The 21,462-nt window shown below is 45.6% G+C and overlaps 4 protein-coding genes across 6 annotated transcripts; 1 reads left to right on the top strand and 3 right to left on the bottom strand.

Annotated features, from left to right (window-relative positions):
• Positions 1-1,304: 1,304 nt before the first annotated feature.
• Positions 1,305-3,479, bottom strand: LOC311492546 (uncharacterized protein). Its single transcript, XM_084550836.1, has 3 exons — positions 3,256-3,479; positions 1,917-2,048; positions 1,305-1,841 (listed from the first exon to the last, which is right to left on the bottom strand). Exons 1-3 carry the CDS (start codon positions 3,298-3,300, stop codon positions 1,701-1,703), a joined length of 318 nt encoding a protein of 105 aa, XP_084406962.1. The 5' UTR covers positions 3,301-3,479; the 3' UTR covers positions 1,305-1,700.
• A 453-nt stretch (positions 3,480-3,932) lies between these two features.
• On the bottom strand, positions 3,933-6,151 carry sdhaf1 (succinate dehydrogenase complex assembly factor 1). Of its 2 annotated transcripts, none has more exons than XM_084551541.1 (2): positions 6,011-6,151; positions 3,933-4,873 (listed from the first exon to the last, which is right to left on the bottom strand). In XM_084551541.1, the coding sequence occupies exon 2, from the start codon at positions 4,655-4,657 to the stop codon at positions 4,409-4,411; it is 249 nt and encodes an 82-aa protein (XP_084407667.1). In that variant the 5' UTR covers positions 4,658-4,873; positions 6,011-6,151; the 3' UTR covers positions 3,933-4,408. The 2 variants fall into 2 exon arrangements, with proteins under 2 accessions (XP_084407667.1, XP_084407668.1); XM_084551542.1 differs by having other exon boundaries at positions 6,112-6,144.
• Positions 6,152-6,316: 165 nt separating this feature from the next.
• On the top strand, positions 6,317-10,270 carry nudt18 (nudix (nucleoside diphosphate linked moiety X)-type motif 18). 2 transcript variants are annotated; one of them, XM_084551539.1, is made up of 6 exons: positions 6,317-6,503; positions 6,923-7,095; positions 7,232-7,445; positions 7,561-7,684; positions 7,757-7,881; positions 7,955-10,270. In XM_084551539.1, the coding sequence occupies exons 2-6, from the start codon at positions 6,925-6,927 to the stop codon at positions 8,335-8,337; spliced, it is 1,017 nt and encodes a 338-aa protein (XP_084407665.1). In that variant the 5' UTR covers positions 6,317-6,503; positions 6,923-6,924; the 3' UTR covers positions 8,338-10,270. The 2 variants fall into 2 exon arrangements, with proteins under 2 accessions (XP_084407665.1, XP_084407666.1); XM_084551540.1 differs by lacking the exon at positions 6,317-6,503 and having other exon boundaries at positions 6,792-7,095.
• A 155-nt stretch (positions 10,271-10,425) lies between these two features.
• On the bottom strand, positions 10,426-13,761 carry LOC311492392 (protein FAM240B). The gene is made up of 2 exons (XM_084550656.1): positions 13,577-13,761; positions 10,426-10,859 (listed from the first exon to the last, which is right to left on the bottom strand). The coding sequence occupies exons 1-2, from the start codon at positions 13,696-13,698 to the stop codon at positions 10,748-10,750; spliced, it is 234 nt and encodes a 77-aa protein (XP_084406782.1). The 5' UTR covers positions 13,699-13,761; the 3' UTR covers positions 10,426-10,747.
• Positions 13,762-21,462: the final 7,701 nt, after the last annotated feature.

The raw sequence follows: 21,462 nt of genomic DNA, 5'->3' as shown, positions 1-21,462 counted from the left end.
ATTCCAGATTTATTATATTATCATAATTAATATTTATTTATTATTTTATCTTTTATTTATTCATAGTGTTGATTTATTGTTAAAACATATAGTTGAGTATGTCTGCATTGTTTCTACATGAACAGACACAGTTTGGGAAACTCCCACTGAATGTTCCACACCTTCAAAAGATCCCAAACTTTCCACCAGTTATTTAGAACTGAAGACCTGGACTACACCCAACACGTCCATTACAGCTGATAACATCTAGACATGATGCTTCTGTTCAGCAGAGGATGGATGTTTACACTCAGCTCAGTTTTTAATCCTCTCCACAGGTTATATCAATGAGAAGAATTATCTTAATTTCTACAGCTCTTTTCAAATCAACAGTAAAAGTGTTTAACAAAGACAATATAGAAAGAAGCACATAAAACAAAGAACAAAAGTACAATTAAACCTCAGTTAAAACCAGGAGAGGGATTTAAAGGAGATCACGTTCATCTCAACAAACAAACACGGTGGGAGCAGCCGCCGTCAGGGTTAGGGTTAACTATCCAAAACATTAACGTACAGATCAGTCCCAGAACAACAGCAAAGATAAATACCTACATGGTCTTAACCTGAGAGTCTGATCAGGAAGGAAGGAGCTTTAAAACCACCATAACAACACCACATTACTGTTTTATAGATTGAACTTTCTGGAGAAATGTCTTTTGGTCTGATGAAATAAAAACTGACCATCGATGCATCTGGAGCTAAAAAGACGTAGAACTCCATCCAACAGAGGAGGCAGCGTCATGTTGTTTTGCTGCAGGAGAGACTTCAGGAAGTAGATCATGAGGAAGGAAGATTATCTGGATGTATTGAACCTAAAGACGTCAGACAGGACGTCAAAGCTTGGTCACAAACGGTCAGACCCAAGAACACAACCACGGTTCACCAGTTACAACATTTTATAGTTTAATACTAAGTGTACGTGAACTTCTCTAGAACTGTGATAGAGTGAATGAGACATAAAATAATCTGTAATCTCTGGCTGGATAGTTTATTAACAGATTTATCTACCTTGAGTCTTTAGTGACATTTATCTCATTAAACCACTGGATTAGAGACGCATCCAGACGTTAATGTTAATGTCACTACTGACGATGTGAACCAAGCAGAACCTGAAGAGAAAGAAGAGAACCGTGTAACCTGCCTCCTCCTCTTATTTTATTATTTATTTATATATTAAAGTCAAAATAAAAATCAAGAAACGGCCTCAAATGACAAAAAGCAGCAGATAGTTTTCAGGTTTCACTTTCAGATCATCAACAAGAGAAAACGAGGAGGCAGAAGCTTTTATTGTGAAAATCTTCAGACAACAAACATCTAACATCAAAACTAAAAGTCAAATCAGTGAAATGATGAAGAGAGAGCGAGGGCGTGTCTGTGGGGTGTGATAGCAGAGGTTTCAGTTTTATTTATACATATCTTATTATTTTGTTGATACTATTTTATTTGTATTTTTATTTGAGCTCTTAGATCATTCACGATGACGGACGCTGTGATGGGACGTCCTGCACAAACATATGAAAATCAGTCCTGAGGTAATGACTCAGACACGTGAACACAATCACTTCATTAATGACAGGAGTTAAACAGATCGACTGCATCATATAAAAGACGAGGCTGATATGAACTAAGAGCTGAGGACGACTCGTCTTGGTGAAGTGACCTCAGAGCATCGGCGCCGTCTCCAGAGCTTTGACCCGAGCAGCAAACACCAGGACGTTCTTCTCCACCTCGGCGCTGATCTGAGCTTGTGAAGCTCTGGGGTTCTGCTTGATGAAGTCTGCGATGCTCAGGATGCACTCCCTCTGAGGAAACACACAAACACAGTGAGACGCTGGCGATGGCGTGTGATCGCTGCCACGGCGGAGCGTCTGCTGCACCTTGAAGGCGTCCACTTGGTCCTGACCGGTGAGCCGGTTCAGCAGCTCTCTGCCGACCTGGACCCCCGTCACCGCCGTCAAGATCCTCCGGTCCTCGTCGCTCTGGGACGACAGCCAGCGAAGCAGCGCCATCTGCAGGACGACAAGGACCAGTAATCTGATTACTAAGAGAACCCTGGCTGAATCAGGTTCCATGTTTATGTGATCTGGTCTTCTTTACATTTACTGGACAAATTTAAACATGGAACATTCAAGACAAACACATTTAGAGCAGTTAACGGTTACTATTTACAGAGATAATAACTGATGAAAGGAGTCGTTCTAAACTGAGACTCTATCAACCAAACAGGTGGTTTAAAATGTTTCTACATAAAAATGACTGAAAATATCAGCGACTTTTCACACAAGTCCTGAAAGTAGACAAAGATAGAACCCAAACAAACACATGATACAGAAATATTATACTGGTGTATCTGTTTATTAAAGAAACTGAATCATCTGTTCATATCAGTGAGGTGTTAAAGTCAGTTCCTCCTTGTGTCCAGTATCTGCTGTGACCTCCTTGTCACTAAATGTTTCTGGTAACAGCTGATCAGTGGTCTACAGCAGCTTGGAGGAATTTTAGCCCATTCCTCAGAACAGAACCACTTCAGTTCTGAGATGTTGGTGGGTTTCCTCACATCAACTGCTTGCTTCAGGTCCTTCCACAACATTTCTATTGGATTAAGGTCAGGACTTTGACTTGGCCGTTCCTCAACATTCATCTTGTTCTTCTTGAACCGTTCTTTTGTAGAACCACTTGTGTTCTTGGTTCTCGTTGTCTTGCTGCATGACCCAGTTTCTCTTCACATTCAGCTCATGGACAGATGTCCTGACATTTTCTTTTAGAGTTCACTGGTAGAATTCACAATTCATTGGTCCATCAATGAGGACAAGCCGTCCTGGTCCAGATGCAGCAGAACAGGCCCAAACCAGGACATTAGCACCCCCATGTTTGATGGAGGGATGAGGTTCTGATGCTCAGAACTGAAGTGGTTCTGTTCTGAGGAATGGGCTAAAATTCCTCCAAGCTGCTGTAGACCACTGATCAGCTGTTACCAGGAACATTTAGTTAAAGGAGGTCACAGCAGATACTGGACACAAGGAGGACATTAACTTTAACACCTCACTGATATGAACAGATGATTCAGTTTCTTTAATAAACAGATACACCAGTATAATATTTCTGCATCATGTGTTTCATTGGGTTCTCTTTGACTCTTTGACTTTGAATCAGCTGATGTTTTGAGTCATTTTTATGCAGAAATGTAGAGAATTAAATCGTTGAGATTTTTCTCACCTGCTGAAATAACTGAGCGTTCGTCATTTCTCCTCCTGAGCTCATGATTGAAAATAGGACGAAAAAAACGACGGAGAAAAAAAGATTTCACTAAAATAAACTCTCACTAGTTCTTCTACAGTCGACAACAGCAGCTAACGTCGTTATTTAAACAGAAATGTAGATAAAAACCCAGTTTTCACAGCTTAGAGGACGCGAAACGCCCCACTTCCTGTTTACATCCCTTCTTCTTCGTCGGAGGATTTTAAAGTAGCTCAGCAGCGCAACAGCGCCACCACCTGCAGCTCAGTAGAACAACACAGCTTGTCCTTATCAAGTACTTTATAATTCTATTCTACGACATGTAAGAGGCAAGTACTTTATCACTTAACATTTACTTTATTTATAGTTATTATAACTATCGGTAACTTTTTAAATCAAGATTTACATTAGAACTTTAACATTGTTATAACATTAAGGTTTATTTAATGTTCCCAAATATTTCACCAATGACAAGTTACAAAAAAGTCTAAAGGCTGTTATATTAGATTTATGAATCATTTTGTTTTACTGTGAAATATCAGACGACTAATAAAACTACAAGTCTGTCAGTTTACTGTAGACACAGAGAAATATTTTTACTTTTTACTCCACATTTATCTAATAACTTAAATAAGTTAAAAAACAAAAATACATAAATCACCTAAATATCTGGGTTTATTATAAACTGAACCTGATCCTGCAGCCAATAAATAAATAAGAATAAAAATAATTCAATAGTTGTCCCATCACAAATAATATTATTTTGATAATACTTTGATGTCTTTCTTATCGTATGTATTGTTGTATATGTACGGGTTGACTGGTGTAATTTCGCTGTACTTGTTATAGTGACAATGAAGATATCCATCCATCCATACTTGCATCCAATAATTATTATTTCATGCCTGAATTCTCAACAGCAGCTCACTGATGAGACCATGAGCTACAGATTTACTGGTGTCAGTCTTTTCAGCCAAAATACCAAAGGTGGATATTTTCCTCTTTATTGTTTTTATGCATCACATGAGGTTTATTCAGTTTCATTCAAGTATTGTTTGATCTCAGCTCGTATCTCTGACTAACGGCTCGTGACCAGCAGTTCGTTAGCGGTGACTCTGCGCTGCGTTCAGGGTCAGCTGGGACCTGTGGGTTTGGAGAAGGAGCCCAGCTGTTTGGTGTTGACGTCCCTCAGCTGCTCCAGCTGCCTCTGGCCTCGTCGGTACAGATACTCGATGTGCATCACGTCCGTCTTCTTGATGCGAGCGTTCTCTCGGAACTCGTCCCGGATTCGGGGGATGAAGCCCGGCTTGTCCCGACCGGCTCGCAGGAAGTGTCGGTACAGAGCCAGGATCTGTTTCTGGAGCTTACTGTGACGAGACATCGGACAACGTCAAAGACACCGGACAAGAGAAGAAGAATCCGATCAGGACGCCACGCTAAAACATGCTGCAGCTCCTTTAGTGTCCACTAGATGCTTCACCGTCTGTCCTCTGACTCTCAACGCTTTTATTCTTCTCCAGTCTCTGAGCTCAGGCTGCTCATGGAGGCAGGAGGAGATCTGATTGGCTGAGAAGTCGTCAGAGGTTTCCAGGAGGATCTGAAGGTTGAAACAAACAGATTTCAGATGATGACAGATGAAACAGAAGATGGGCTGAGTTCAGGAGGAGGAGCAGGGACCAGCTGGTGGGGCTGAAGGACTCTGGATTTTTTAAAGTCAACTAAGATGTGCTGAAAGTCAACGTTGATGAGTGGATGACGTCACTAATAAAAACACAGTAGAAATGAACGACTCTGGATTCTTGACCTGAACACATGTGGTAGCATCTCACACTAAAGCAGCTACGGAGGATTTAACTGTTTATTGGAGCTTGAACATGAGCTGCTGTCGGCTGTAGACCACGTTAACACCATGGACACCGTCAGACTGACTCTAATAATCTGAGGCTCAGACTGAGCTCCACCATAACCACTGACTCACATGGAGCATTCACACAACGTCAGCTAATTAACTGAACAGAAACACATGAGCTTATCAACACTACATGTCTGAATAAATATCATTATAAACCAGCATCAGTAGCATTTAATAGTCCTCCACAGCGTGTTGTTAGATGGATAGTGTAGCAGCTAAAGGTCTAATAACTTTATCACATAGTTGATGATCAGCCTCCTTCTCTCTGTTTCCACAGGACGTTTGGTCAAGTTGTTAACTGACTGCTGTCCAGAGGATTACCACACACCTGATGAACCAACAACCCTCTGGACTCCTCACCTGTCTTCATGGAGGCGTCCATGTTGTTATGGTCACATGATCAGTGGCTGGTGGGTACAAGCCCTACCAGCTGGGAGGCAGCATGGGTCAGTGTTGCTCGGTTTGAGAGACTAAACGCTTTTGTTTCATATCATCCTTTCAATGTAAAACCTTCACCAGTCCATCTCTAATGTCCCTTCAAAATAAAAGTCATGAGAGCCAGGCTGAGGCCAGGTGAGACCATCAGAGACAGATCTGAGACTCCTCCAGGTAAAGTCTGACCGGACCTGGTCCAAGGAGACCCCTGAGTCTGTGTCCAAACTTCTGACTCCCAGTCCACATATTTATTCAGACTCACTGTGTCCTCCAGATCAGAAGCATTTCATTATTACTAATCTGACTGAGTTTATATTAATACAGTTACAGCTGCTCTGTTAAATGAAGGTAATAACTCCAGAGACACGCGGACGTGTTCCCACTCACCTGTTAAATGTGAAAGGATCCAAACAGTCGATGAAACAGTTTGTTAGTTCATTAAAAACATCATCAACGTGTAAACTAGCTCTCATTAGCTCTTAGCTCACCAGCAGCCTGTTAGTGACCTTACTGCCTGTTACAACATCAGCCTGAACCGAGCAGAGAAAACTACAAACACACCTTACTTCCGGTACCACGTTTCACAATAAGGTACTGACCAAGAGCAAAACACATTAAAGACGACGTAAGAATCAATATATTATATTTATTAACGAGGTTATGGCACGTGATGAATAATCTGAGTTATTTGTGTAAATATGGATGAACACAGAGTCCCTGAAAAGTTATTTTATACTGTTTCAGCTCTTAATGCGGCGTTACCCTCCGTCACACCGGAACCGGAAGCGTTAGTTCACTTCCGGTTCATCTCCTTGACGTCAGATGTCAAAACAGAAGCAGCGACTGAATGAAAGCGGATTTATCTGCTAAAGTTAAACAGGTTCGTCATTTTATTCACGAGGGTTTTAAATAAATATTTGACAAATACAACTTCCGGTCGCGAAGTTTGATGACACTTTATAAAACCGTCAATATTTAGCAGATTTGAATGCTAACATTAGCTTCGGCTAGCTGCTGTCAGAGATTCACTGACTTCTGACTTTTACTCCAAAAACAAACATGAGGACTTTAAATTCAGATAATATTTTGACTGCACTGCATTTATCAGACATCAAATATAAATCTAATGTTTACTTATTACTGAGCTTAGATTTAATGTATAAACTATAAAAAGGCAAATTTCAAAAATAAATAAAATGAAAATGTATGAAACTATTTAGTCAGTAACTGAATGAACTCCAGCAGAGCCACCGGTGAATGTCAGTAAGTAGAAATAATACAGAGTTTGTTTTGCCGCAGACATGGAGGTGACGGTGGAGGAGCAGCAGGAGGTGGAGGAGCAGGTGGAGAGGCTGCTGAACGGTCAGGGGTCAGAGGTCACGGGCTGCGACGTCGGCCTGGAGCAGAGCAAACCGGCCACGCTGAGGAAGAACGTCACCTACATCGTCTGCGCCGTCATCTTCAACGAAAAGGTGACGAAGATTAGAAGAAGGATGAACTCATGATCTTTACCTCCCTCCATCCCTCCCTCCTCCTCCTCCCTCCTCCCTCCCTCCCTCCCTCCATCCCTCCTCCCTCCTTCCTCATTATTGAAGTGTCTTCCTTCAGGAGGAGGTGCTGATGGTGCAGGAGGCCAAGCAGGAGTGTTACAAGCAGTGGTACCTCCCGGCGGGGAGGGTGGAGGTGGGGGAGAGTCTGGAGGAGGCGCTGAGGAGGGAGGTGAAGGAGGAGGCGGGGTTTGACTGTGAGCCAATCACGTTGCTGCTGATCCAGGAGCAGGGACCTCAGTGGATCCGCTTCATCTTCCTCGCCAAGATCACAGGTCAGAGGTCAGAGGTCAGAGGTCACAGGTGTTTGTTGGAGGTGTCTCAGGTAGGACAGGTTCAGGTGAGTCTCTGGTTCAGACTTTAACGGTAGCGTCCCGTCTCGTCCATCAGGAGGAACTTTAAAGACTCTGTCAGCTGCTGATGAGGAGTCTCTCCAGGCGTCCTGGTGGGACAGACAGTCTGTCCTCCCCCTCCGAGGACGGGACATCCTCCGCCTCATTGACTGTGGACTCAGGTACGACGTCAGACTCCTGCTGCGTTCACTGTCTCAGTAAAAGTCACTGACCTGTCTCTGTGGTGCCTTCAGGTACCGTCAGGATCCCCAGCATCCCACCACGCTGCCCTTAGACCTGAGCTGCCAACACGTGGTTCAGAGGCTGGTCCTGGTCTTCATCGGCGCCGAGGAGCAGATCTTCATCCTGCTGGTCAGAGGTAACAGACTCTTCTTCTGCTCGCTTTATTCCTGCGGCTGCAGTCGCCTCCTGACGTCTCCTCTGTCCTCCAGCCCCGACGCCTCACCTCCCCACGGCGGCGGCGCTGAGGACCCACGCCGTGACCTGGGCCGCCAACATGGTGGTGCAGGAAGCCATGCCGTCGGCGTACTACGACCACGACGTCAACACGCTGGGCGCCCTCAGCCTGCAGCACGACGGCCGGCAGAACGGCCTGACGGACGGCGTGTGCTTCAACACGCTGGTGGCGCTGGCGCCCGACCGCGTCCAGCGGGACGAGGACGGGCTGAAGCTGGAGTGGACGCCCAGCGGGACGCCGCCGCCCGTGGAGAACCCTCGCTACGTCTGGTTCAGAGTCCAGACGCCGGCGCTGAGAGAGAAGCTGCTGGAAAAGACCAGAAACACGTCACTGGTCCCCATCAACAGCCTCTACTGACTCTTAGGGTGTATTCACACCTGCCTTGTTTAGTTCGATTAAAACGAACTCAAGTTCGTTTCCTTGCTTGGTTCGGACCTTTTTGACTGGTGTGAATACAATCACTCGAACTCTGGTGCGGACCAAACAAGCGGACCGAGACCCAGCTGAGGAGGTGGTCTCGGAGCGGTTCCTACCGAACCCTGGTGCGGTTCCTTTATGGTGTGAAAGCAGCCCGACCTCGATCCGACCCAAGTTGCAAAAATCTACCTTTTTGGATTTGACGAGCTCCCGTAGTTTTCGCGCATCTATCAGGAAGCGTCTGTGTGTCTGTCTGTCTGTGGCACGCATATGTCGCGAACTGTTGGCCCGATTGATTTGAAACTGGGCAGGTGTCTCGCTACGGGCACGAAGATGTGCACTGCTAAGTTTGACGTTGTTTGGATAAGAAATGTAAAATATATCGGTAAAATAGGTTTTCTCCGCTCTAATATTTCCAGTTTCCTGATGACAGTTCTAAATTATTGCGCTGGCTCAAACGCTAGATGGTAACCATGGCAACGGAGACTCAACGTTATTTTACAGTTTACAGACAAAACATGAGTGATTTGATCATCTATCTATAAATCAAGAATTTCTTTTAACTTATTTGGTGAGTTTGTGTCTGTCTGTCTGTCTGTCTGTGGCACGCTGATTTGAAACTGGGCAGGTGTCTTTGTGGGGAGGAGACATGGGTCACGACAATGGTCACAACTGAAAAATCTTCTTCAGCTCCCACTATAGGAATACATACTTCCGACGGGCACTGCACTGGTTATGGGAAATGTAGGATAGCCCAGTGACACACACAACAGAGAGAGACACGTGAAGCAAACAAACGCAGGTAGGTTAGGTAGAGATGAGCCGTGGCTTAACCGAGCTCTGAGGAGACACGCTGCCTCCTAGATATCTGGGCAGATGTCCAGATATCTCAAATGCTGGAGAAAACACATAAAAATGCAGAAGTATATAAGATTTTTAGTAAACAAATGAGAGAGAGGGGATTCCAGCGCTCAGTTTATAAACCATATTGCTAGCATAATAACAAGTAGACCTACAGTACGCAAAGTCTCCATTGTAGCCTATTTACGTGGGACATTTGGCTTCCTTCTTTACCCCGCCTATACGTTTACCAGCCAATGGCTGAACGACCTTAGCACATGTGTTTTTGTTTATAAATTCTGGTCCGGTTGCAATTAATCACAGTGTGAAAGCGAACCACACTAAAAAAAAAAAAAGAAAAAAAAAATTGGTCCGGACCAAAGCAAGTGAACTAACGGACCTTCCTGGTGTGAATACGCCCTTACTCTTACACCATGACTGTAGGCTTTTACTCTGAAAACCACAAGTTCCTCCGTCCTGTAGCTGATGGCTCAGATATTCCACCATAGAAGAAGAACAAAGACGTTATTAACTGCAGTCATGTGACATTTAGAAATCAGTTTTTATGTTACCTCCACTTTTCGTTGTCAGACATTTAAGTTATTCTCAAAGAAAACTAAAACTAAAGTTATTTATTGATGATGATCAACTCATTGAATGAGTCATGTTGTGTTTTTGGTGGTTTGTGTTTTTTAAGCCTCATTGTTTCTCAGATGAATTAATACTTGTTCATTTAAATGTTTGTCATGACTTCACCTCAGAGTCAGTAGCAGAGCTCGGCCAGCAGGTGTCTCCACTTTAAACCTGAGACCAGAAAACTCTAAACAGGAAGTAAATGAATCCTGAAGATGTCTCTGAAACTTCCTGAATCTACATAAAAATATAAAAATATAAAAATATAAACATGAAAGTTTCACTTTCACCCTGAGATGCTCCTCATATTAAACAATAGTTTTATTGAGCTTCCAGGACCTTTAGACCATGTCTGATCATAATCTGTTTTAATCATTTTTTATTTTACAACTAACTAAATAAAAACACTTCATTCTACTTCCTAAATGGAAATAGATGCATTTTTTTTCTTTTAGTAAAAAAACAGTTTCTGTTCTTGTTTAAAGACGAACTGAAAAAATAAAAAATACCTTTCCTTCCTTTGTAAAGATTTCTGATGAAGCATTCAGTCCATGAAGGCGGCCATTTTGGAAACGGCTGCCCAAAGCTAGTGAGTGCAGAGGCTGGATACATCCAGCAGGGGGCAGATGAGCAGGATCAGATGGTTTACTACAGGAGTTTGACGCAGGTGTTGATGACGAGGAGTGGAGGTCTTTAGCCTGTTAGCCTGGTAGTTTAGCCTGCTAGCATGCTAACATTAGCAGTAAACAGCTGAAGGGCTGTGGGCGGAGCATGAACCCTGACCCAGAGGAAACAAAGAAACGAGTTCAGACGTCGACAACAAGAATCCGTCTCTTTATTGAACAGCTCAGTGAGAATCAGACGCTCGTCCTCCTCCTCATGTCTGCTGGGACGTCTTCTCCGTCTTCATCTTCCTCACGTAGTTGTCGTTGAGGCTCTTCAGGTGTTTGGTTCGGTTCTCCAGACGGACCACCCACTCCTCCCTCAGCCTGAGGACACAAACAGGAAGCCGTTAAACCAGGGGACTACTTTCAGCAGCGGATGAATCTGTGGACGAAGTCTGGATCTGTGTCTCAGAGGAAACGATCATGTGACCAACGCTGAGGAAAGACCTGAAGAAGAGACGCTGCAGAGGACTATTTACTGTGTCCTCACAAAGACACGAGGACAGATGTGTGTGTCTGGACGAGATGGTAAATAAACCAGAGACGAGGACAGAGACAGTAGAGACGCTCTGGTCCAGAGTCCATGTGGAACCTGATCCTGTCCAGCTGTCCTCGACGTCTCTTCATCACCTTCCAGACGAGACTCTGGGATTATTCCATTTGTTCTTTCAGCTGCTGATAATCCACCTGACCTCAGAGACAGAGAGACAGACAGAGAGACAGACAGAGACAGAGACACAGAGAGAGACAGACAGAGAGACAGACAGAGAGAGAGACAGAGACAGACAGAGACAGACAGAGAGAGAGACAGACAGAGTGACAGACAGACAGAGACAGAAAGAGACAGAAAGACAGACAGAGTGACAGAGACGGACAGAGACAGAGAGAGACAGCGACAGAGAGAGACAGACAGAGACAGAAAGAGACAGAGAGACAGAGAGAGACAGAGAGACGGACAGAGACAGAGACAGACAGAGACAGACAGAGAGACAGAGACAGAGAGACAGACAGAGTGACAGACAGACAGAGACAGCAGAAGGAGGAGGAAGAGGAGGAGGAAGAGGAGACCTCAGTGTGGATGTCCCAGACGTCTCTCTGACTGATTCATCTGCAGATTTTTTAAATGTCTTAAATCCATGTGGACATGGAGACATCTTGGACATCTTCTTGTACTCTATCAGTTCAGGACTGTCCTCCTCCTCCTCTCTAATCCTCCTGCTCTCCATTACCCTGTCTCCTTAATCCCACTCCCATCCTGATCGTGTACCTCCTAATCCCCCAGCTATCTCATTACCATGTACCCCTGAACTCTGCAGCATCCCGCCCCCCCGCCGTCCCCCGTCCCCACCCTGCTTCTCACTAATTGTGTCTGTTATGTGTGACTGGAAAAACGAGAGCGGAGCGACGAGGCGATAATCTCAGAGCGACGAGTGATGGAAGCCGGCAGAAAGTGTTGAGATATAAATAATCAGCTGAGGCTGCTGCTGCCGGAGGGACGCCAGGACATCAGTCCTCACTGATCTGATTAAAACTACCAACATGTCCAACGTGTCCAACATGTCTCTGACTGCATGTCCACAGACCACAAGACACCCAGGGTGAGACATTCTGAAGGAGAAGAAGAGGAAGAAGAAAAAAGTAGTAGAAGAAGAAAAAGTAGAACTAAAAGAAGAAGGAGTAGAAGGAGTAGAAGAAGAAGGGGTAGAAGGAGAAGGAGTAGTAGAAGGAGTAGAAGGAGAGGAAGGAGTAGAAGAAGAAGGAGTAGAAGAAGAAGAAGAAAAAGGAGGAGTAGAAGGAGTAGAAGAAGGAGTAGAAGAAGAAGGAGTACAAGGAGTAGAAGGAGTAGAAGGAGTAGAAGGAGAAGGAGGAGTAGAAGGAGTAGAAGGAGAAGGAGGAGTAGAAGGAGAAGAAGGAGAAGGAGTAGTAGGAGTAGAAGGAGAAGGAGTAGAAGAAGGAGTAGAAGGAGAAGGAGGAGTAGGAGGAGTAGAAGGAGAAGGAGTAGTAGGAGTAGAAGGAGAAGGAGTAGAAGAAGGAGTAGAAGGAGAAGGAGGAGTAGGATGTTTGTGGACGCTGCTCAGATGTTTGTGGACGTTTCCTCTGCTGAGTAAATCTGATCATCCTGATTAAAGCAGAACCAGAGACACCCCTCACAGCCGTGAACCTCTGGGACGTGTTTGTGTTTCTCGTGTCTCAGGGCTGAGGTGAGTTCAGGTACCGTCCGCCTGATGTTTCCACTCGTTAGCGTTCATCCTATCTGAGGCCTTCAGCGGCCGGACGCTGGGCGAGGGAGGAGACCGTGTGCTCGTCCCGGTATGTCCTGCAGCTCGCTGAGAGACGAGACTGTTTGTAACGGGACGCTCTGTTTTTAGAAGTGTCTATCTGTCCCGACGGTCACATGTCCACAACAACATTCACTCTGGAAACAGACGTTTGGTCCTCAGCTGAGTCTGAGTCTCTGTCTGGATCAGAGACAACGAAGACGTCAAGAGTCCAGAGACGATATGAAGAAGGACAGTTGGTGATTAAAGAGCAGTCAGTAAACGTTAAAGAGACGAGTCTCAACAACTACTGCTACGGCTCGAAGTGATGCATGATGGGATGTCTGATGTTCTGATGGTCTGATGCTCAGTGAGTTTTTGACCCGTTTTACATGTAGAACTGAACTCACCTACAGATCTTTATGGAGTTAACACCAACACGGTGTCAGCAGGAAGCAGCAACAGAGACATGAGACGACAACAACAACAACAACAACAACAACAACAACAACAACAACAGAATCTCTCAGCTGTTTTCATCTTATCCATGATGACACATGTTCCTCCTACTTCCTGTGTTACGCTCACATCCTCCCGTCATTCCTAGCCGTGCCTTCTGGTTGGCTAACAGTGCTAACGTCTCACTCTGGTGGATTCTATTGGCTCTAATGATGATGTCATTCAAATCGACCAATCCGTGGTGGAGATAAAGTCTGGCCTATTGACAGACAGCTGACGTATAGAGATATATAGATATATATATAGCTGTGGGACGTTACTGACTTTTTGAGGGCGCTCCTGTTCCTCCTCCTCTCTTCGTTCTCAGCATGTTGACCCTCGTCATTGATCCTCTTCTCCCAGAACGTCTTGATGTGAAGTCGGTCGTGGATCAGAGCCAAGTTCATCTGAAGCAACACAACAGAGAAACACCGTCATCCTGAGGTTGCTGCAACTGATCCTACAACTGATGCTGCTGATAGGAGGCAGCATTGCTTTGTTTCAACAAACTCTGGTGTTTCGGCGTTTTAACTGGCAACCGGCTTCTAGACGCCGTTCTTTGTTCAGGGGTTCGCTGTGGTCATGACGCGCTCCAAGTAAAAACAATCACTGCCTCTTTTGAGTTATATACGGCGTTTTATTTGCGTCTGGTTCTCAGTGTCCACAACCATTATCATTAAGAAGAAAAAACAAGAACAAAAACAAAAAGAAGAGCGGTCAAAAAACATTATGGCTCTCCCCTGTCTCATCTGAGACACCTGTGCCACTCTCCCCTTTTGTCCTCATTTCCTGGGAGGCGGCATCACAACAATGAATAATCAGAACAGTCAAATTAAATTGTAAACTTCATCTAAACAGTTATGCTCCAGTTCAAATGATAATAATAATCAAACCAAATATACACAAATGGCTCTAATATCTGGTTTAAAGTCATTAAACACAACCAACCAACACACTGAGAGGATCTTAAAGTTTACAAGACAACAACAAGCAGGCCTGACCCGGGTTAGACCTGGTTTAACATCCATCCATTTTAAACAGGTCCAGGGTGAACACTGATCTGGTCTCTAGAGGGCTGATCTGAGGAAGAGGAGTTTAACTCCTTCATTCAACCACTAGTAGAAATGATCACATGAATCAGTGATGTCTGTTCATTAGTAATGAGAGCCTTTTAAAAGATTCTGGTCTTGGAGCTGAGAACCAAACTAAACTAGAAACTAATCTGAACTAGAATCAACTCAGGAGATAAATCAGATCTTAACATGTGAGAGTCTTTCCATCTTGTTCCAACATCTGGATCATGTCTCCAAGGCAACCAGCAGCTGTTGATGGTTCTGATCCAGCGCTAGGTAGAGATCCATTAGAGACAGCAGCTGCTACAATATTCTACTGACCACATGATGGCGCTGCTGATTTACAGACACACAAACTGAGATCAGATCTCAAGTGCTGGCTGGGGACGCATGTGGAGACACATTTAGATTAAGACCAGGTGGATGGACAGGTGAGACCAGGTGAGAGCAGGTGAGACCAGGTGTCTTCCACTGGTTCTTCTCTGTTTGGGATCACTCTGTCCTCCAGCTGACTCTAATGTGGACGTTGATGAGGAAGATTTAATCAAAGTCAGTGAACAATGACTCTACTAACGCAGCTTCACTGAGAGTAAAGAGAAAATGAAATGATCTGAGATTGATTCAAGCTTTTTAAACTGATGCAAACAACGTTTAACTTTAAACCAGTTTAAAAACAAAGTTTAACCTTAAACGTCGTCTCCCTCAGTGGATCCTGATGTTGATTAAACCTCCACAGCTGTTAACGTGTTTACGTCTGACTTCTCCTCGATGATAAAGATCAGTCTGATCCATAACTGATCTCTAACTGACATCAGACTAGTGACCACAGCGCTGATGAATGAGTTAATAAATAGAAACACAGAATGTTTCAGCCTGTTAGTTAAATGAAGGAGTTAGAACTATTTTCATAACTCTTATCTTACTCTCTTTATTGTAATAAATCATTATAAACTACATTAATGTACACAGCTCATAGTTTAAGCTCTTTATAAACCCTCCTCATCTCATCACATCTAAAAACAGGCTGAGACTTTTCTACTTTTACTGAGAAGCAGAGCAAATATAAATATAAATATAAACTATAAAGGAATAATAAACTAACCTTTAACTGGAGTTTGTTCCAACAGATAAACTCTGATGTTTGAGATATTTTCTAAAGGACAAACCTTGGTTGGGAGCCGCAGCCTCGTCGTCAGGGTGGATGATAATAAACGTTTTACATGTGAAGAGCCGAGCAGCCAGTTAATCAGAGTCTTAGCTCGTCCGCCGGCGTCGCTCAGCAACTTTAATACTCTGGATTTATCTGGACCGTAGAGACCGAGACATGATGAACAGACTGAGAGAGACGGGAGGATGGAGGGACAGCTCAGAGGTGTGAATGAAATTATTTATAGACGTGTTTTATTGTGGACTGAGCTGAGGTTTCACGTCTGATTGGCTCTAGATTCTCTCAGCAGGTTCTTCATTCCATCACGCTCATCACATACGTGATGACAACAGGTTTATATGAACAAACAGCACAACAGGACGAGTGGACAGAGACATGGAGACATGGAGACATCTTAGTCGTCTTCTAGGACACATTCAGGACGAGAGACAAAGAAAACTTCTCCTGTTTTCTGGGATTTTCCAGTAAAACCAGTCGCTTCTTCTTCTTTTGTTTCCAGATGTTGAGTTTGTCGTTGCAGAGTCAAATGTCTCTGTCCTCGTCTGTCCCTCTGGTCTCTAAAGGACTCTGTCGTTCTTTTTCTTTTCTTCTTTCTGCCACAAACAGATAAACATCCATCAGACTTTAAGTTCCAGTTAAAAGACAGTTTGATCTTCTGAGCTCCAATAAGAAACTAAAAACTGACTCCAGAGCTAACAGTTAGCAAGCTAACCAACGGCTAACAGTTAGCAAGCTAACCAACGGCTAACAGTTAGCAAGCTAACCAACGGCTAACAGTTAGCAAGCTAACCAACGGCTAACAGTTAGCAAGCCAACCAACAGCTAACAGTTAGCAAGCCAACAAACGGCTAACAGTTAGCAAGCTAACAAACGGCTAACTTAGCATAGAAAATAGACAGTGTAAGGATGAGGACGTTAGAACCATAATCAGCATTTTCTTCTGACATTTTATAAAATGTCTGTGTAATTAAATTACAACGTATTAACTCCTCCTCCTCCACCGTGTCTGAACGTGAATCAACTCGTTAACTTCATCAGCTCCACCAGAGGGCGCCGCTCACATGAAGAACATTAAACACAACAACATCTGAAAAAATATAAATCCAACATGGCCGCTCCGCGCTTCAAGTAGCTAATAACGGCTAACCTGGATGCTAAGCTAACACAGTCTGGGTCCTCACAGTGATGGATGAACAGATGGAGACACACACACACACACACACACACTCGTAAACCATGTTGTAAAGTTCACGGCCTCCACACACACATGTCCATGACATCACCAGAAACTAGAAACTCTGACACACACACACACACACACACACACAACACACACACCCAGACCTGAGGTCGTGACCTTGGCTGATATTAATCAGATAAAAACAGCAGCGTGAAGCCAGAGAGACGTCTTCAGCTCGTTCTGTGGTTTCAGTTAATGAGAATCATCTACATTCATTTATGTCACCAGAAGTTAACGTCAAAAATATGACTGAAAATAAAATGAAACGGTTACATTTAGATTCAGATGATAGGGGTTCACCTGCACACACACCTGTAAACACACCTGTACACACACCTGTACACACACCTGTAAACACACCTGTACACACACCTGTACACACACCTGTACACACACACATAGACCCATGAACATGACGTAAGGATCCAGGGATGCATGCTGTCAGTCAGAGTCCTCACAGAGACAGAAGGACAGAAACACCAGGTCCAGAGAGGTTTGAAATGTCAGACAACAAACACACAAACTCAGGGTTCTATCTCTGTGAGGACCGTCCCATACAGAACACATCCCCTGGACCCTGAACACAACGCAGACCCCTACCCTGAGACAGAGTCTGGACTGGTTGTACAGCGCCTCCTAGCCTCCCAGCTAATAGTAGCTCCTAATAGCCTCCAGCTAACAGTAGCTCCTCCTAGCCTCCAGCTAACAGTAGCGCCTAGCCTCCGGCTAACAGTAGCTCCTCCTAGCCTCCAGCTAACAGTAGCTCCTCCTAGCCTCCAGCTAACAGTAGCGCCTAGCCTCCAGCTAACAGTAGCTCCTCCTAGCCTCCAGCTAACAGTAGCGCCTCTTAGCCTCCAGCTAACAGCAGCTCCTAATAGCCTCCAGCTAACAGTAGCTCCTAATAGCCTCCAGCTAACAGTAGCGCCTCCTAGCCTCCAGCTAACAGTAGCTCCTCCTAGCCTCCAGCTAACAGTAGCGCCTAGCCTCCAGCTAACAGTAGCTCCTCCTAGCCTCCAGCTAACAGTAGCTCCTCCTAGCCTCCAGCTAACAGTAGCGCCTAGCCTCCAGCTAACAGTAGCTCCTCCTAGCCTCCAGCTAACAGTAGCGCCTCTTAGCCTCCAGCTAACAGCAGCTCCTAATAGCCTCCAGCTAACAGTAGCTCCTAATAGCCTCCAGCTAACAGTAGCTCCTCCTAGCCTCCAGCTAACAGTAGCGCCTAGCCTCCGGCTAACAGTAGCTCCTCCTAGCCTCCAGCTAACAGTAGCTCCTCCTAGCCTCCAGCTAACAGTAGCGCCTAGCCTCCAGCTAACAGTAGCTCCTCCTAGCCTCCAGCTAACAGTAGCGCCTCTTAGCCTCCAGCTAACAGCAGCTCCTAATAGCCTCCAGCTAACAGTAGCTCCTAATAGCCTCCAGCTAACAGTAGCGCCTCCTAGCCTCCAGCTAACAGTAGCTCCTCCTAGCCTCCAGCTAACAGTAGCGCCTAGCCTCCGGCTAACAGTAGCTCCTCCTAGCCTCCAGCTAACAGTAGCTCCTCCTAGCCTCCAGCTAACAGTAGCGCCTAGCCTCCAGCTAACAGTAGCTCCTCCTAGCCTCCAGCTAACAGTAGCGCCTCCTAGCCTCCAGCTAACAGCAGCTCCTAATAGCCTCCAGCTAACAGTAGCTCCTAATAGCCTCCAGCTAACAGTAGCGCCTCCTAGCCTCCAGCTAACAGTAGCGCCTAGCCTCATGCTAACAGTAGCTCCTCCTAGCCTCCAGCTAACAGTAGCTCCTCCTAGCCTCCAGCTAACAGTAGCGCCTCCTAGCCTCCAGCTAACAGCAGCTCCTAATAGCCTCCAGCTAACAGTAGCTCCTAATAGCCTCCAGCTAACAGTAGCGCCTCCTAGCCTCCAGCTAACAGTAGCGCCTAGCCTCATGCTAACAGTAGCTCCTCCTAGCCTCCAGCTAACAGTAGCGCCTCCTAGCCTCCCAGCTAACAGTAGCGCCTCCTAGCCTCCAGCTAACAGCAGCTCCTCCTAGCCTCCAGCTAACAGCAGCTCCTAATAGCCTCCAGATAACAGCAGCTCCTCCTAGCCTCCTAGCTAACAGCAGCTCCTCCTAGCCTCCCAGCTAACAGCAGCTCCTAATAGCCTCCAGCTAACAGTAGCTCCTAATAGCCTCCAGCTAACAGTAGCGCCTCCTAGCCTCCAGCTAACAGTAGCGCCTAGCCTCATGCTAACAGTAGCTCCTCCTAGCCTCCAGCTAACAGTAGCTCCTCCTAGCCTCCAGCTAACAGTAGCGCCTCTTAGCCTCCAGCTAACAGCAGCTCCTAATAGCCTCCAGCTAACAGTAGCTCCTAATAGCCTCCAGCTAACAGTAGCGCCTCCTAGCCTCCAGCTAACAGTAGCTCCTCCTAGCCTCCAGCTAACAGTAGCGCCTAGCCTCCAGCTAACAGTAGCTCCTCCTAGCCTCCAGCTAACAGTAGCTCCTCCTAGCCTCCAGCTAACAGTAGCGCCTAGCCTCCAGCTAACAGTAGCTCCTCCTAGCCTCCAGCTAACAGTAGCGCCTCTTAGCCTCCAGCTAACAGCAGCTCCTAATAGCCTCCAGCTAACTGTAGCTCCTAATAGCCTCCAGCTAACAGTAGCTCCTCCTAGCCTCCAGCTAACAGTAGCGCCTAGCCTCCGGCTAACAGTAGCTCCTCCTAGCCTCCAGCTAACAGTAGCTCCTCCTAGCCTCCAGCTAACAGTAGCGCCTAGCCTCCAGCTAACAGTAGCTCCTCCTAGCCTCCAGCTAACAGTAGCGCCTCTTAGCCTCCAGCTAACAGCAGCTCCTAATAGCCTCCAGCTAACAGTAGCTCCTAATAGCCTCCAGCTAACAGTAGCGCCTCCTAGCCTCCAGCTAACAGTAGCTCCTCCTAGCCTCCAGCTAACAGTAGCGCCTAGCCTCCGGCTAACAGTAGCTCCTCCTAGCCTCCAGCTAACAGTAGCTCCTCCTAGCCTCCAGCTAACAGTAGCGCCTAGCCTCCAGCTAACAGTAGCTCCTCCTAGCCTCCAGCTAACAGTAGCGCCTCCTAGCCTCCAGCTAACAGCAGCTCCTAATAGCCTCCAGCTAACAGTAGCTCCTAATAGCCTCCAGCTAACAGTAGCGCCTCCTAGCCTCCAGCTAACAGTAGCGCCTAGCCTCATGCTAACAGTAGCTCCTCCTAGCCTCCAGCTAACAGTAGCTCCTCCTAGCCTCCAGCTAACAGTAGCGCCTCCTAGCCTCCAGCTAACAGCAGCTCCTAATAGCCTCCAGCTAACAGTAGCTCCTAATAGCCTCCAGCTAACAGTAGCGCCTCCTAGCCTCCAGCTAACAGTAGCGCCTAGCCTCATGCTAACAGCAGCTCCTCCTAGCCTCCAGCTAACAGTAGCGCCTCCTAGCCTCCCAGCTAACAGTAGCGCCTCCTAGCCTCCAGCTAACAGCAGCTCCTCCTAGCCTCCAGCTAACAGCAGCTCCTAATAGCCTCCAGCTAACAGCAGCTCCTCCTAGCCTCCTAGCTAACAGCAGCTCCTCCTAGCCTCCCAGCTAACAGCAGCTCCTCCTAGCCTCCTAGCTAACAGTAGCGCCTCCTAGCCTCCAGCTAACAGCAGCTCCTCCTAGCCTCCCAGCTAACAGCAGCTCCTCCTAGCCTCCAGCTAACAGTAGCGCCCCCTAGCCTCCAGCTAACAGTAGCTCCTCCTAGCCTCCAGCTAACAGCAGCTCCTCCTAGCCTCCCAGCTAACAGCAGCTCCTCCTAGCCTCCAGCTAACAGTAGCGCCCCCTAGCCTCCAGCTAACAGTAGCTCCTCCTAGCCTCCAGCTAACAGCAGCTCCTCCTAGCCTCCAGCTAACAGTCGCGCCTCCTGTTTCCTCTCCTGACTGATGAATCCAGAACACTGCCTCCTGCTGGTGAGGAGAGTTATTGATGAATCAGCTGGTCGGTGGCTGTGCTGCATTCAGGTGCAGTTTCCTGGTGAGGAAACAAACATCTTTATAAAGGACGTGATGACTGAAGCAGAACTTCAACATTTAAATGTGAAGATGTCTCACTACAAAAATAAATCAGACTCATGGATAAAGACATAAACTGTCTTAAAATCTCCAATCAGGAGAATCCATCATCAATCATCTCAGCTTCATCAGAGGATCCAGATCTTCTTCCTGACTCACAGCGCCCTCATGTGGACGAGCAGCAGAACTACAGCAGTATTTATTTATTTTATTAGATATTAATTCTTCCTGACTCCTTTTTACAACTAATCATAAATGTTGTGATATTTATTGACTTTAATCACCTGTAGACCACAGCCTTAACACAGGTGTTATATTATTATAGATTAATTAGAGCTCGTTTTAATCATTAATAAAGCTCCAGTAAATCACCTGATACTAAAGTTTAATTACAGAAATAATTCATTTATCTTCATGTGATAAAACTCAGTTTAGTCAAAAACTGCTTTTGTTCGACAGGAAAAATAAAAACTCTTGTGACGTTTCTGTAAATATTATAAATAATCAAACTAAACTATGTCCTACCTTCAGCTCTAGAGCTCTAGACTCTGTCTGTATTTATTTACAGAGGCTGAGCTCATGTGGTGGAAATGTCTTTACATTGTGTTCAGAGTCAGATATTTATAGATTTACACTTTAAATAAAAAGCAGCTGCTTCAGGTCATTGGTTGGGTCACGTTCACTTT

This window comes from Chelon labrosus, assembly GCF_963514085.1.
Source record: "Chelon labrosus genome assembly, chromosome: 9".
NCBI lineage: Eukaryota > Metazoa > Chordata > Actinopteri > Mugiliformes > Mugilidae > Chelon > Chelon labrosus.
The sequence above is the reverse complement of the archived record's forward strand: the minus strand, read 5'-3'. Positions and strand labels throughout refer to the sequence as shown.

Excerpts from the sequence above, each read along its gene's own strand:
- LOC311492392 (XM_084550656.1), bottom strand. The coding sequence starts at position 13,698 with ATGAACTTGGCTCTGATCCACGACCGACTTCACATCAAGACGTTCTGG. Across the intron at positions 10,860-13,576 it reads AACAGGAGCGCCCTCAAAAA|GCTGAGGGAGGAGTGGGTGG; the intron begins GTCAGTAACGTC and ends TTGTGTCCTCAG.
- nudt18 (XM_084551539.1), top strand. The coding sequence starts at position 6,925 with ATGGAGGTGACGGTGGAGGAGCAGCAGGAGGTGGAGGAGCAGGTGGAG. Across the intron at positions 7,685-7,756 it reads CTCATTGACTGTGGACTCAG|GTACCGTCAGGATCCCCAGC; the intron begins GTACGACGTCAG and ends TGGTGCCTTCAG. Across the intron at positions 7,882-7,954 it reads CTTCATCCTGCTGGTCAGAG|CCCCGACGCCTCACCTCCCC; the intron begins GTAACAGACTCT and ends TCTGTCCTCCAG.
- LOC311492546 (XM_084550836.1), bottom strand. The coding sequence starts at position 3,300 with ATGAGCTCAGGAGGAGAAATGACGAACGCTCAGTTATTTCAGCAG. Across the intron at positions 2,049-3,255 it reads ACGCTCAGTTATTTCAGCAG|ATGGCGCTGCTTCGCTGGCT; the intron begins GTGAGAAAAATC and ends GTCGTCCTGCAG. Across the intron at positions 1,842-1,916 it reads ACCAAGTGGACGCCTTCAAG|AGGGAGTGCATCCTGAGCAT; the intron begins GTGCAGCAGACG and ends GTGTTTCCTCAG.
- sdhaf1 (XM_084551541.1), bottom strand. The coding sequence starts at position 4,657 with ATGTCTCGTCACAGTAAGCTCCAGAAACAGATCCTGGCTCTGTACCGA.